The 14,741-nt window shown below is 40.2% G+C and overlaps 1 protein-coding gene across 1 annotated transcript; it reads left to right on the top strand.

The window, feature by feature from the left end:
- Positions 1-479: 479 nt before the first annotated feature.
- On the top strand, positions 480-6,921 carry LOC139566662 (SPARC-like). Its single transcript, XM_071387919.1, has 7 exons — positions 480-531; positions 910-1,088; positions 2,579-2,699; positions 2,939-3,075; positions 3,470-3,618; positions 5,087-5,235; positions 5,483-6,921. Exons 1-7 carry the CDS (start codon positions 480-482, stop codon positions 5,509-5,511), a joined length of 816 nt encoding a protein of 271 aa, XP_071244020.1. The 3' UTR covers positions 5,512-6,921.
- Positions 6,922-14,741: the final 7,820 nt, after the last annotated feature.

The following is a 14,741-nucleotide window of genomic DNA, read 5'->3' as shown; positions in this document are numbered from 1 at the left end:
CCAAAGAGTAATCCCATGACCTTATGTAGCTAGTAAAACCAACAAAGACAACATTCACGTGATATTTATATTACACGTGATATTTTATATTTAATGGCTAAAACAGAATCATCCCGTTTCAAGTGATTTATCATTTTTGGCATTCCCCCCCCCCACCAAAGTCTCCAAACCCAGAAACAAAAAAAATTGTGGACTTAGTCGACTCTATTTCCTATCTAGTAGCTTCTGGTGTTTGCTTTAGCGTCCGCTGAACTCTCAATGTGACTTTTGAGAGACTGGCGCATCTCTGAAGGGAGAGCATCACACTATGGTAACCGAGAGGGGGCGTGGGAGGGGGGTCAAGATTTAAATGTTCTAGAGGTGGGGAAAATGGTTTGTCCATTGGTTTTGAATGATTGCATAATAAGGGACTGTCATTGCCATTATCAGATACCAAGGTGGACAGCCCTCATGTCTGTCTTTGAAATACACAGGGGATAATGGAGAAGATGGGCGACACCTGGAGGGGGGTGGAGAAAATCACAAGGACAGGTGAAACAGATCAGGGTGTGACATATATTCTATAAAAATATCTGCCGTTTCCAGCTACAATAGTCATTTACAACATTAACAATATCTATACTGTATTTCTGATCAATTTGATGTCATTTTAATGGACAAAAAAAATGCTTTTCTTTCAAAAACAAGGACATTTCTAAGTGACCCCAAACGTTTGAACGGTAGTGTACATTTTACAGACACAGTATATTTTACATTTGTTATCTTGTTGTTATTAGTCCCACCCTATAGCTCCATTCAACTCCTCCCATCTATCTCTTAAACCCATCCATATTGGATTTCTTTTTGCATTATATTTTTCAACTGTGCTGTGATGCTTTAGAAAAGTTATTGCGCCCACATGGGATTTAGCTCTTGTTTTGGAGGCATTGTGTGCTGCCCCCTTTGAGCCTCTGGAGTTGGTGGATCTGAAGATCCTCTCCTACAAGAGCTCTCTGCTCATGGCTTTGGCCTCGGCTAAATGTGTTGGGGGCCTCCACGCCTTATCCGTACAGCGTTCCTGTACTCAGTTCACCCCTGGCGACTCTAAGGTGACGTTGTGTCCTGATGTGGCCTTCATGGTTATGACTTACATGTCTTTAGCATTTGAGCTTATTTCCCTTTTCACCTCCTCCTTTTGCCTCTGAAGAGCAACAAAGGTTTCATGCTCTGTCCAGTACTAGCTTTATGCACACACTTTGAGTGGACCTGAGATAACCGGTTATGTGACCAGCTTTTTGTCTGTTTAGCTAATCCAGCTCGTAGCAGGGCGCTCTTTAAGCAACGTCTCTCCTACTGGCTTGTGAAGGCTATCTCCCTGGCATACAGCAGCAAGTGGTAAGGGTTATTTAGCGGTGTACCTGCCCACTCGACCATGGGTTTGGCAGCGTCTTGGGCATTATTTAAAGGATTGACTGTAGGAGATATTTGCGCTGCAGCAAGTTGGGGTATCACCACACACATTTGTGAGGTTTTATAGCTTGGATGTCACTTCTCCCAGTGTAGCCCACAGTGTGCTTACAGCTGGGACAGGGAAGGGTCATTAGGCAGCGCACAGTGTGCATAATACCCAGACTACCTTGCGGGTGGAGGTCTGGGTGGTCTGCCATGGGCCATTTCAGTTGGTATCCATTGGGGCCGGCTTGGGGCGGGATTTGAATTCTCCATAGTTGTGTTGAACCGACAGGGTTTGGTAGGTTACATTCCAAATGGAAATCATTAAAGTTACTAGTTACCTGTCCAAACGTGTATCAGTAACGTCATTTTTGGATTACCCAAACTCAGTAACATAATCTGATCACTTTCCTATTAAGAGGCATTAGTAGAAGACACAAAGGAATATTACCAATTGAACAACATATATTGCAGGATCAATCAATGTTAGAGTTTAGCTGGCCATAAATGGATGTTGCATTTGACTTATGGGTTAGGCATATTTCTAACCCATTGCTTTCTACTTCAATACAGATAATAATACGATTAGGCTATATCTTTATGTTAAAAAACGACATCTGTCAGATTTCTAGTCATTTCAGTTGATTAAATACATACCCCTTGATCTTCAAGAATATGACTTGGAAATATTGATTAGAAAAATAGTTTTATCTGAACATAACCCCAAACGAAGGACTTATTAGCCTACTCTGTTTATATTTTTGTTGTCAAGGAGGACTGATAAGGCCCATTGCTTCAAAACATTGTTGAAAAATAAATGCTGCTGTCATGGAATGGAATGGAATGGCACATTGTTGTTGGTGACACTTTGATATCTCGATAATTTCAGTAAATTAAAAGTGCACAAGTTTGAGCATGTGTCCATTAGGCCTATTGAACATATTAAATCAGCTCAAATTAGATTGAGCAATAAAAAGTCCCACTCGTGGTATTCATATGATACCAAATTTTTTTGAGTTAGAGTTGACTCTATTGGAACTCTGTGATGCTTAGTTGCTTACCAAGAGCAGGATCACTACAATATCTTTATCTGAAGCATTTTCTTTGTTAAATCCATAACTCATGAAGTCATGTATCTTTCATGCAGGTATGTGGAACTGACAATGTCACCTACGACACATCCTGTGAGCTCTTTGCCACTAAGTGCAACCTGGAAGGCACCAAGAGAAGCCATAGACTTCACCTGGACTACACTGGACCCTGCAAATGTAAGACAGCTATAGTCAGACCACCTCTACAGTTTCTGACCAATACAGTAACTAACATGAAATAACTGCATAAAGTAGAACACATTTTTGTCAATTTCTTCTACTCCCTATCTTTTTATTTCTCTCTCTCTCCCGTCTGTTTCTCACTCTCTATTTAATCCTCTCGTCTTACCTTGTCTCTCCCTCTGCTCCCTTTCTCACTCTCTCTCTTTTTTCCCCTACCTTGCTCTCTCTGTTAGTCATAGCGCCGTGTATGGATGCCGAACTGGTCCAGTTTCCTCTGCGTATGCGCGACTGGTTGAAGAACGTCTTGCTGCATCTCTATGAGCACGACTCCATGTCCCCTGGCTTCCTCATCCTCAAGCAACGCATCAGAGTGAGTAAATCTATTTTTTGATTTGGATTTCATTTTTAGAAATTTTTATTCAATTGAATATCATTGGATCCATAGATTTTAAAAACAAACCTCGTACGGACACCCTTAACTATAAGCTTAACATATGAGGGTAACACTTTACATTGGACATACCATCTATAAAGGGGTTATAGTAGTTCCATAATTTATATTTTCTAAATAATTAATATTCATATAAAGGGGCTTTATGAAGTTTAACCAACTGCAGTCTTAGTGATTGATAGTATACATCTCAAACACATAAAAACACCAGCGCCTCACAACTGATTTTCTTGTGAGCACATATTCATATTCAATTCAATACAACTTTATTGTTCATGTGTGACCATAAATGATGATGATGTCAATCTCCCAGGTGAGAAAGATCCACGAGAGTGAGAGGCGCCTCCATGCCGGCGACCACCCCATTGAGTTGCTGGCCCAGGACTTTGAGAAGAACTACAACATGTACATCTATCCCGTGCACTGGCAGTTTGCTCAGATGGACCAGCACCCTTCTGACAGGTACAGTACTTCAGGAGAAAGATGCATTTGTTTGTTGATGTCATAATCATGAAAAAGAACCAGAACGTAATTTTACACTGAGAAGCAAGAGCCTCTTGCGGAGCTTTCATTGAAATTAATATGAGCGTCTGTAAAAAGTTACACGCCTAGTGCAGCGGGCCAATATTAAAGAAGTGTAGCTATATGTCTTTGATATGATTCAAGAGTGACTAGCTTCACTTGTAGCTGTTCATCTACACAAGACATTACGGTTCGGTTCTCTGATTACGGTTCTCATTGTGAATCAGATACATGGTGGGTCTGAATCTAATATGAGATTAAGAATCAGTTTAACTGAACTTTTCACATTTAAGTATACTTTAAAGGCCCATAGAGTGGGTAACACAAGTGGAAGCACAGCTGGGATATTACTGGAATTAGTCCCTTTGGGTAAATCCAGTTCAGACTGTGTGTGAATCGGTTCCAGTTTTGGGGTCAGACTCCCCCATAATCAACCCCCAATGGAATAAAACGGAGTGAAACAGGGAAGCACTATTTCAAAAATCAAATCAAATCGTATTTGTCACATGCGACTAATACAACAGGTACAGTGAAATGCTTTCAGTGCCTTGCAGTGAAATGCTTACCTACAAGCCCTTAACCAACAATGCAGTTATAAGAAAAATAAGAAAAAAAGTAAGAGATAAGAATAACAAATAATTAAAGAGCAGCAGTAAATTACAATAGCGGGGACATATACAGGGGGTACCGGTACAGAGTCAATGTGCAGGGGCACTGGTGTTGAGGTAATTGAGGTAATATGTACATGTAGGTAGAGTTATTAAAGTGACTATGCATAGATGATAACAGAGAGTAGCAGCAGCGTAGAAGGAGGGGGGGACAATGCAAATAGTCTGGGTAGCCATTTGATTAGCTGTTCAGGAGTCTTATGGCTTGGGGGTAGAAGCGGTTAAGAAGCCTCTTGTACCTAGACTTGGCGCTCCGGTACCGCTTGCCGTGTGGTAGCAGAGAGAACAGTCTATGACTAGGGTGGCTGGAGTTTTTGACAATTTTTAGGGCCTTCCTCTGACACCGCCTGGTATAGAGGTGCTGGATGGCAGGAAGCTTGGCCCCGGTGATGTACTGGGCCATACGCATTACACTCTGTAGTGTCTTGCGGTCGGAGGCCTAGCAGTTGCCATACCAGGCAGTGATGCAACTCGTCAGGATGCTCTCAAGGGTGCAGCTGTAAAACCTTTTGAGGATCTGAGGACCCATGCCAAATCTTTTCAGTCTCCTTAGGGAGAATAGGTTTTGTCTTGCCCTCTTTGAGACTGTATTTGTGTGCTTGGACCATGTTAGTTTGTTGGTGATCTAGATGCCAGTAATGCACAATTAGAGACACTCATTTTTGTTTTCTGTTGCAAGATGTTTCAAAATGTTCTCCATTGCATAGGCTTATGAACATGACACTGGTGTTCCTATCCAGGTTCCTGTCCCACTCTGAGCTGGCCCCCCTGAGGGTCCCGTTAGTCCCCATGGAGCATTGTACCTCCCGCTTCTTCCAGGAGTGTGACGCAGACAAAGACAAACAGGTGTCCTTCAGGGAGTGGATCCACTGCTTCGGCATCAAAGATGGTAAGAGTGGCAGTCTTATACAAGGTGAAAGCAATTCAATAACCAAAGAATGAGGCTTGTGTGACATTGGCAATGTTGTGATAGTTGTAGTAGTTAGATGTGAGTGAATGAATGAATGCTGCATTACTGTAGCTTACAGAAGGACCATGGTCATGTGCTTCCACACATGTTTGACAGTATGACCATGCATTGTAAACTCTTGTAAAGATGTCATCTTTTGTGATATTTCCATTTTCCCCCTCTGCAGAGGACATAGATGTCAACCTGCTCTTCTGAGTCCACTCAGTACCTCATCAAGCAACCAGCTTAAATAAGCATTGAGCAAGATAACCTTCAATCATGGCAGAACCACATACCTTAATTGGAGAGTCACTTGTTTTGCTGATTTCAACTGTATGTTTTTAGGATGTTCTGTAAAGTTAGCCTGGTGGAACCAGCCTGATCGCTGTGTTCACCATTATATTTAACGTCACGTATCAGTCTGGCATTGCTCCTTATTGAAACTGTTTGAGTCTACGTCTGTAATGAGAGACATTGTTCAAAATTAACTTGTCAGTGATGAGATCACCTTTAACCAATCAGAGGACGACCTAATTCAAAGCACAGGATTTTGGGGGTGGGTTTTCTGAGAGGACGCTGATTTGACCAGTCATTTCTTGGTTTGTCCAAAACTCCCAGCTATTGGAGAAAGCCCAGATTTATATGTGCAGTAAAACAAAATGGCGAACACAGTAATCAGGCCGGTTCCACCATGCTACTGCAAAGTACGATTGACTAAAAAGTAAACGTGAGGATGGACCACTGTCCTTCCATGTATTATGTCATAGACGGAAGAGGAGGATAGTTCATGTTGTCTTATTACAGTGTAGCTATTACAGTGAAATAATGCCATGCTATTGTTTGAGGAGAGTGCAGAGTTATGAACTTGAAAATGTATCAATAAACCAATTAGGCACATTTGGGCAGACTTGATAAAACATTTTGAATTGAAATGAAACGGTTCATTGGATCAGTCTAAAACGTTGCACATACACTGCTGCCATCTAGTGGCCAACATCTAAATTGCGCCTAAACTGAAATAATACATTGTGGCCTTTCTCTTGCATTTCAAAGATGATGAAAAAAAATATCGCCTTTTTCTTTGTATTATTTACCAGATCTCATGTGTTACATTCTCCTACATTAATTTCACATTTCCACAAACTTCAAAATGTTTCCTTTCAAATGGAATCAAGAATATGCATATCCTTGCTTCAGGTCCTGAGCTACAGGCAGTTAGATTTGGGTATGTAATTTTAGGTGATTTTTTAAAAAATCAGACCAAGGTAGATCAAATTTGGTTCTATAAATATGTGGATGTTCTGTGATACTGTATGTAGATACTGTATAGCTGATAGTGGTATTAGTAGAGTAGGTGATGAGATTGTATTTTTTAAACAATTAACAATGATATCAGTGTTATGAACACATTCCAAGAGGGGGAAAGTTTACGAGTGCTTTTTGTAGATGACAGAAAACAAAACAAAAATGGACTTCTATGCAGGTGAAACCGATCACTTTGCTTTTTGGCCAAAATATTACAGTATTTATTTTAAACATATAAAAGCTATAGTTGTATGTGGGAGCATTTTTTTGTATTGAAACCATGTATCATTGACTCTCGAAATAAATTGAGCTTGAATAGAGTATTTATTTCTATTATATCAAAAGGAGAAATTTGAATGGCAGTAAATGTAGTAGAACATGTGATGTTGACCGAATTACTAAGAGTTGAATGCTGTAACTGTTTTTTTTATGTCTTGCCTGATATAGCTACTTCACTAACCATTCTAATAAAAGTAATGTTGACCTCATCGGATCTCATCAAAATCCATGTTTGATTGTTTTACTTTATACATAATTGAATTGAATGTAACTTTATTGATCCCCCCTCAAGGAAATTTTCATCGATAAAGTTATTTCATACACTATGATAAATTGATACAATGAAGAGAAACTACTCCAGTATTTAGTTTTTAGGTCACACTGAATTACACTCAAGCCTTCTTTATGTTCTTATTTGATCATTTGTACTGTACAATGACATAATAGGGAAGTAACTGTAATAAGTTGTGGTTGGTGATGTCACTTTTACGTCAGTGGTGATGCGTTGTCTCTTTTAGTTTGGATGAAAATAATAACAGGCATCTATTTTACACAGCCACCACAGGTGAACAGTTGACTCATCCAACAAAGGCTTATAATAAGGACATAATCGTAATATGATAATATGGTTCAGATTCCTGGTCTGGGTTTGCAATCCATGTGATTTTGAATAAGGCCCTCTTTGGGTCCGCAAGCCACAATTGTGAGATCAACATTTAGAGCTGTCTTCTGATTGGACTGTTACCAGTGGACATGGAGGAAGTGGCTCTTTATAAGAGCGAAGCTAGAAACAACATGTTATCTTCAGAAGTGTCTTTGTGAGTTGAAAAACTGCCGTCATTCACAGAGGTATGACAGATGACAACTTAACCATTTTCATGGAACAGCCTTCATGCAATTTAATCACATTTCAAGTATTGATTTTGTATTGATTGAAAATTCATGACACAGGGTTATTGCTCCTATCAGTTATATGTTTCCAACAATGAGATGCTTTTCTGACTTTCTTTTTTGTATGGTAAAGCAGAGCAACATGTTTTGTATGCTGTGGATCATCTTTCAGACACTGGCTCTCCTGGTAAGACACATTTAAATATTTATTCAATACTGTAGCTACCATAGCGTCCAGACCTGGGTTCAAATACTTGGAAATCCTTTCGAATACATTGAGCGTTTGCTTGAGTTTGCTAGTAGTGCCAGATTTGGCACATTCAGATTCAGGGTTTCCACTTTTGGGACTTTTTAAAGTTAATTTAACTACATGTAGGCAAGCTCAAACAGGCACAAAGTATTTGAAATTATTTTTCAAGAATTTGAGACCCAGGTCTGATAGCGTCCACTGTGCTTTCCTGGTTTCATTTGTAGGTGGCGGCTGGAGGACAGTCTTCAGGTAGTGGCGAGGTATTGTGTGTTTCTTAAACATCTTAACAATAAGACATTGTTGATAACATTGTCTTAATATACATTTACTTTCTGAGCTTCTTTACAATCACTGAGAGTAACTTTTACAATAATGTTACACATAAATACAATATAATACATAGTGTATCAATACATACACAGTATAAAGAAATAGTGTGGACAGTATGACTCAGTGAGAGAAGTTAAGGCGTTATGAGCTAAGTAATAGGATAATGTGCATTACTCCCCAGGGTGGTGGTGGCAATGGAGTTGTGAATGGAGGCATGGTCGGTAACGCTGTTAACCCAGGGGTTATGAATGGGCTTGCCTTAAATGGGCAACCCTGTCTGGTACAGGTACGTGTACAGTGTGGGTGGTTAAAAAGTGTCCCTGCGCTGCAGCACAGTTTAAAGAAACTGCAAAGTGAATATAACTACACCATCAGTGGCATATTTCAGAAATATAACCTATATATTTAATTACGTAGGTTTTTGTTAGAGGATTGCAAGCAAACTTACTAGAGGGCCATGTAGACCATGCACCGGTGCAGCAGTACAGGCATTTTAAAAAGTAACTTTTGAACCAGCGCATCTGTACTATGGGCTACCTCTCTAACATTTCATATTTCTAATTTAAACTGTTTCTCCTGGTCTAAACTATTCTTATTGGCAAAACAGGTAGTACCAGTTGGTGGATCATTACTTATTCAACAATCGGGTGCACTTGGTCAGGCTGCCATGCCCCAGCTGGTCCCCATTGGTGCTCTTCAGCAGGGGGGGGCACTTCCTGTAGGACAGGTGGGCGCAGCCAATGGCATGCCACTACAACAGGGACAGCTTGCTCAACTAGCCAATGGGGTTTGTCTCCTTTGTCCAACTTCGCTTCTCTAACATTTACCAGAAGCCTAGAGATATCACAAGTATCTATTGAAAGTAATCAGTGTTAGAGTGTGACTGTTTAAACATATCTTTACAGGTTGTACCATTATTTGCAGTTCTGCCACAGGCAAATGGCATCGGAGGCCCCCAGGCTCCAATGTTGATGCAGGTATATCATTACTGTTGTATCAGTGGTATGTCTTGTAGTATCGTACACCTAGATATCTCAATGCACAAAATACATCCCATTTAACAGTGTTCACACCTTGATGTCAATGCACCAAATACATCCCATTTAACAGTGTTCACACCTTGATGTCAATGACCCATGATGGTGATTCTGGCTCTCTTATCCTCTCCTCATAATCTCTCCTGTCAGATTATTCCTGTGGGTGGAGGGAACAACATCCAGCAGCCAGCTGCTGGAGGGAAGGCAGGCAAAGCTAGAGTCAAGGTAACACGACGGGCCACCTCTACTCGTTAGTCATACAGTTGAGGGTACTAAAAAGTTCCCCAGGTTGACTGTGCAAAGCGGTGATGGCGGAAGTATCCGGTGAATGAGATTTGGTTGTTCTGTGGTATTAGTAGAACAATTGCCACAATGCAAGCATGTGCAACACGGCTCTAACATATCCTAGCAATACATAAATATAAAACCCCGTGCACAGGAGCGCGCCTAGATCCAGGTGCTGGTTTTGGCAGGGACAACTACTGTAGTATCCAATAATATAGTTTGGCATAAGTGTAGTAACAGTTTGTCACAAAAACATGTACTGTGGCACCAGATTATAAAAAGGTTTTAGTGCTCGCAACTGTAGATTGCACAGACTACATCGCAGTCACAAAGAAATGTATTATGGACCTTGATATACCTTTGCAAGTGTTTCACCTGCTCTCTCATTTTAAATCCCCTTCACAGCATTCAGTCCCTTTCCATGGAATGGCCACATCAACAAGAACAGATGCTCCACTGGTATATTCTCACAGTTATTCCTCCTCTTCACTTCATTTCTGACGGTGTGATTGCCCTTATAACCCTCATCATGTATTCGAATGAATTGCCCTCACATAAAGATGACTCATTTCCAAATTACCAAGGCAGCTTTCAAATTAACATTTATCCATTGTTTTAATGACGTTTTCTCATGAAACATGAGGCAACTCAGTGGCCTTGTGGTTAGAGCACAGAGTTTCTAAATCCAGAGGCGCAAACATCGCGAGACATCCAGGAACACTTGCGAAACAGACCAAGCAGACCAGGGCGGGGTTCGGGGTTTGAGAAGTCAACTTTTCAATTGCTAATTTTCTCCAAATGTAAAGGACAACCTAGATTCGAGCCAATTTCTTAAGTAGTTGAACATGTTATTACTCCAACCTAGTGGAAGTGACAAAGAGACACTTTTTCATTTTCATCAAAAATAACTTTATATCGAAGGAGGCCTTTGATTTGATGGCCTGCACATGCACAGTTCGACTGTAGAAGGCTGTTAGACCCGGATTACCTGTTTCTGAACATGAGTTTAGCTAGCCAAAGTCGCCATGACATTGCCTATTGGAGAAACAGTATCTGCCTATCTTAAATCTGTACTGTCTTCGATTAGAGTGTTCACTCTGAGATTGGAAGGGTGGGGGTTGAAACCCACAGTCAAGTCATACCAAAGACTCTAAAAATGGGAACTGATGCCTCGCTTCTTGGCATTCAGCATTAAAGAGATGTATTGGGGGTAAGGCCTTGCGACAACTAGTGTCTTGTACATGCAAAAGACTAGTGTCTTGTACATCAAGCTGCCTCATGCTACAGAATCAAGACATACTGTAGTCTCCTGCCCCTATGGGCTGTTACGGCTCAGGCAAAGCTTACTTGTCCAAGGTGTACTTCAAGAAACATGTATTTTCACGAAACATGCATTTAAATCCTATACGTCACTAATAAACTAAGGTTGTGGCAATACATTTGTTGTTAATATAACACTTGAGGTAACAATAACACATGTACAAAGTAGCTAATAATGCTTCTATAATGTTTCCATTCTGCCCGTCAGACGAAGGTGACTGCTGGAGAGGTGGAAGAATCCTCTGGCTCTGACTCACCAGTGAATGCTGAAGTGAGGCTGAGCATCTCAAACCTGGACAGCATTCTAACTAGGGTTGCAAAATTCTGGTAACTGGGATGTGTGGAAAGTGGGAAAGTTAGCAGAATTTTGCATTCCAAAATTAACTGTATAACCTGTAATATCAAGTACCAGAATCTCGTCAAGCTGCCAATTCCAGATGACAAATTACCTCTACAGGCATGGGTTCAATTGCCGGGTGCGCCACTATAACTTGCTGTGTTGCCTTCTTGTTTGTCCCCCCTCTTACTTCAACATCTATCTCTGAATAAACTTTCTGAAAGAAAAGTGTTATTCCAGTCTCCTTTGACCAAAGCTAAAACTAGATTAACAGGCATAGGTCTGACTGTATCTCGACTGTGTGTCCATATCCATGTTTTGTAACGGCGTTACAAAATGTACTGGAAATGATGTTATCACAGCTGATGTCTTTGAATAAACTATTAAAATGGATGTCAATCTTTGCAGGTTCTATCTCTCCACGTCCTGCAATCTAATTGCCATTCATTCCCTATTAAACTATTGTGATAATTACACACATAATTGACCATTGACCAGAAGCAACTGCTTTCTTGGGAATATGGGAGAGAACTAGATAGGTATTGTTCATTTGGTGTTGGAGAGGAAATTCCCCAAGACTCATTGATTGCTGAATGAAACACCACTGTTGTTTAAGCCCTACACATTCTCACTAAATGCCAACACAACAGCCCATACAACACAAGCCTGGCATCATAGATGCCTGGTTGATGAGGGTAACAACTTTACAGAACATTCAGATAGATAGAAATATATTCTATAGGTAGAAATATATTGTATAGATCAGAATGACTCAGTTATATCGAGAAGAGTATTAAAATGTCAGGTGGACTCTGATACAAATATGTCTTCCTTTTTTGGAACATGTACACTGCCGTTCAAAAGTTTGGGGTCATTTAGAAATGTCCTTGTTTTTGTCCATTAAAATAACATCAAAATGATCAGAAACACAGTGTAGACATTGTTAATGTTGTAAATGACCATTGTAGCTGGAAACGGCACATTTTGTATGGAATATCTATATAGGCGTACAGAGGCCATTATCAGCAACCATCACTCCTGTGTTCCAATGGCACATTGTGTTAGCTAATCCAAGTTTATCATTTTAAAAGGCTAATTGATCATTAGAAAACCCTTTTGCAATTATGTTAGCACAGCTGAAAACTGTTGTCCTGATTAAAAAAGCAATAAAACTGGCCTTCTTTAGACTAGTTGAGTATCTGGAGCATCAGCATTTGTGGGTTCGATTACAGGCTCAAAATGGCCAGAAACAAAGACCTTTCTTCTGAAACTCGTCAGTCTATTCTTGTTCTGAGAAATGAAGGCTATTCCATCCGAGAAATTGCCAAAAAACGGAAGATCTCGTACAAAGCTGTGTACTACTCCCTTCACAGAACAGCACAAACTGGCTCTAACTAGAATAGAAAGAGTGGGAGGCCTTCCCTAACACTTTAGTGACCATGCCCCAAAGCCTTCATCAAGGATGCATCTCAGATAGCTAACAGAGGTTCTGGTAGTCAGCACCTCACCCGCTATATCCACTCTGTCTCCAGAGGACGTACACAATTTAGGTCTGGACAGAAAAATGATTGCCTCAGTTTTACCTAAGTGCAGAGATAGTAAGTAAAGTAGACATGAGTATGTTTGTCTAAACCCTGACTGAAAATCAAAGGTTAGACTTTGTTTGTTGACATATTCATGCATTTGCTCATGTACAACTCTCTACAGGATCTTTGATGTTATACTGAGGATAGATACAGGCCTATAATTCCCAGGGTCAGACTTTATCTGTCACGGTCGTTAACAAGGACGGACCAAGGCACAGCGTGATTTGAGTTCCACATCTTTATTCAAAGTGAAACTACCAAAACCATAAACAAACATAAAACGAACGTGAAAGCCGTAGTGCTAAACACACTAACACAAAAAATACCCCACAACCCAGGTGGGAACAATGGAGAACTTAAGTATGATCCCCAATTAGAGACAACGAACATCAGCTGCCTCTAATTGGGAACCATACCAAGAGCACCAACATAGAAATGAAAAGACTAGAACACCCCCTAGTCACGCCCTGACCTACAACACCATAGAGAACCAAGAGCTCTCTATGGTCAGGGCGTGACATTATCCCCTTCTTATACAAAGGTATTGTTCAAGAGAGAGATTAGTGATATGCCTAATACAAGGGCAATTTGCTCAGCAGAATCTCTAAGAAACCTTGCAGGAATATTATCCAGGCCTGTGGCTTTGGAGCATTCAAGCTCTGCATACTGCATACTGCATAGCATACTGATTACTTTGGCTGTTGCTACCTTTGCAAAAGAAAAAGAGTTTGGCTGAACCCCTAACTCGACATAATACTTCTTGACTTGGTCGTTTCCATACAAACCAGAACTGGTTGGCAGCTTGCTAACCAGCTTGCTGGCAACAGAAGTAAAAAAAGAGTTGAATTAATTGGCAACCTCTGCTTTTCATATATCATCTCCCCCCTGATGTTCAGTCCAATACTGTTTAGTTTGTTTTTGGTAGTACTACTACAGCCTAGTTCCTTAAATGATTTCCAAAGCTTTTTAGGGTAATTTTTGTTCTCAATGATTTTATGAGCCAAGTAACTCTTTTGCTTCATTCATCCTGCCTTGTGCCTCATTTCTGTGACGTTTATATAGGAGAAAATCAGACTGCTCTTGAGAGTTTTTACATTTCTTAAAGGCTTTGCTTGAATAGATTCTAGAATCTCATGATTAAACTAAGGGCTAGATCTCTGCTTTACTCTGACCTGTCCAATGGAGCCATCACATTCACCACATCAAGGAATCTAAATTCAAAGGCTTCACAGGCACTGTCTACCCTTTATGCTATCCAGCACAAGTGACCAGTCAATTTTACCGTCTTGCTTCCTAAGCATTTTCTCACATTAGGTTTTGAGTGCTCTATTTCGAACAGTGTTGTGGCACTTAAATAGTGTATATCTTTAAAAACTCTCCTTGTGCAAAATGTTTAAAAATTATCACTGATTCCATAGAATATTACTCCTATGCAATGAACAAGCTGCCCATGCTTTCGTACGACAGTGAAGTTCACATACTGCATTATGAACTTTCCCTGCCCATTCGTTCATGAACCCACAAATATGTCACTAAAATGTTTCACATTTTCAGTAAGATGTTCAAGACAAACACAAGCCACTATGGATTGAACCATACTATGGGGACATTTTTTTAATCAAAAAACGTATTATATTATACAGTATTTTGGACAATAGTCTAACTGTTTTTCAATGTGTGTGTATAACCAAAAAGGATGAGTCATTAGTCGTAACATATAATTAAAAAACAAAGTGAGGACATTTGGTCCCATACTTCACAAACGACATGAGATTCTATTATCACAATACAGCCGCAGACTCACCTAGGTGGTGTTTACCTATAAT

The sequence above is a fragment of the Salvelinus alpinus genome, chromosome 39, assembly GCF_045679555.1.
Source record: "Salvelinus alpinus chromosome 39, SLU_Salpinus.1, whole genome shotgun sequence".
NCBI classification, from domain to species: domain Eukaryota; kingdom Metazoa; phylum Chordata; class Actinopteri; order Salmoniformes; family Salmonidae; genus Salvelinus; species Salvelinus alpinus.
The sequence above is the reverse complement of the archived record's forward strand: the minus strand, read 5'-3'. Positions and strand labels throughout refer to the sequence as shown.

Coding starts and splice junctions, on each gene's coding strand:
- LOC139566662 (XM_071387919.1), top strand. CDS start 480: ATGGAGAAGATGGGCGACACCTGGAGGGGGGTGGAGAAAATCACAAGG. Junction 2,700..2,938: donor CTACACTGGACCCTGCAAAT/GTAAGACAGCTA, acceptor TCTCTCTGTTAG/TCATAGCGCCGTGTATGGAT. Junction 5,236..5,482: donor CTGCTTCGGCATCAAAGATG/GTAAGAGTGGCA, acceptor CCCCCTCTGCAG/AGGACATAGATGTCAACCTG.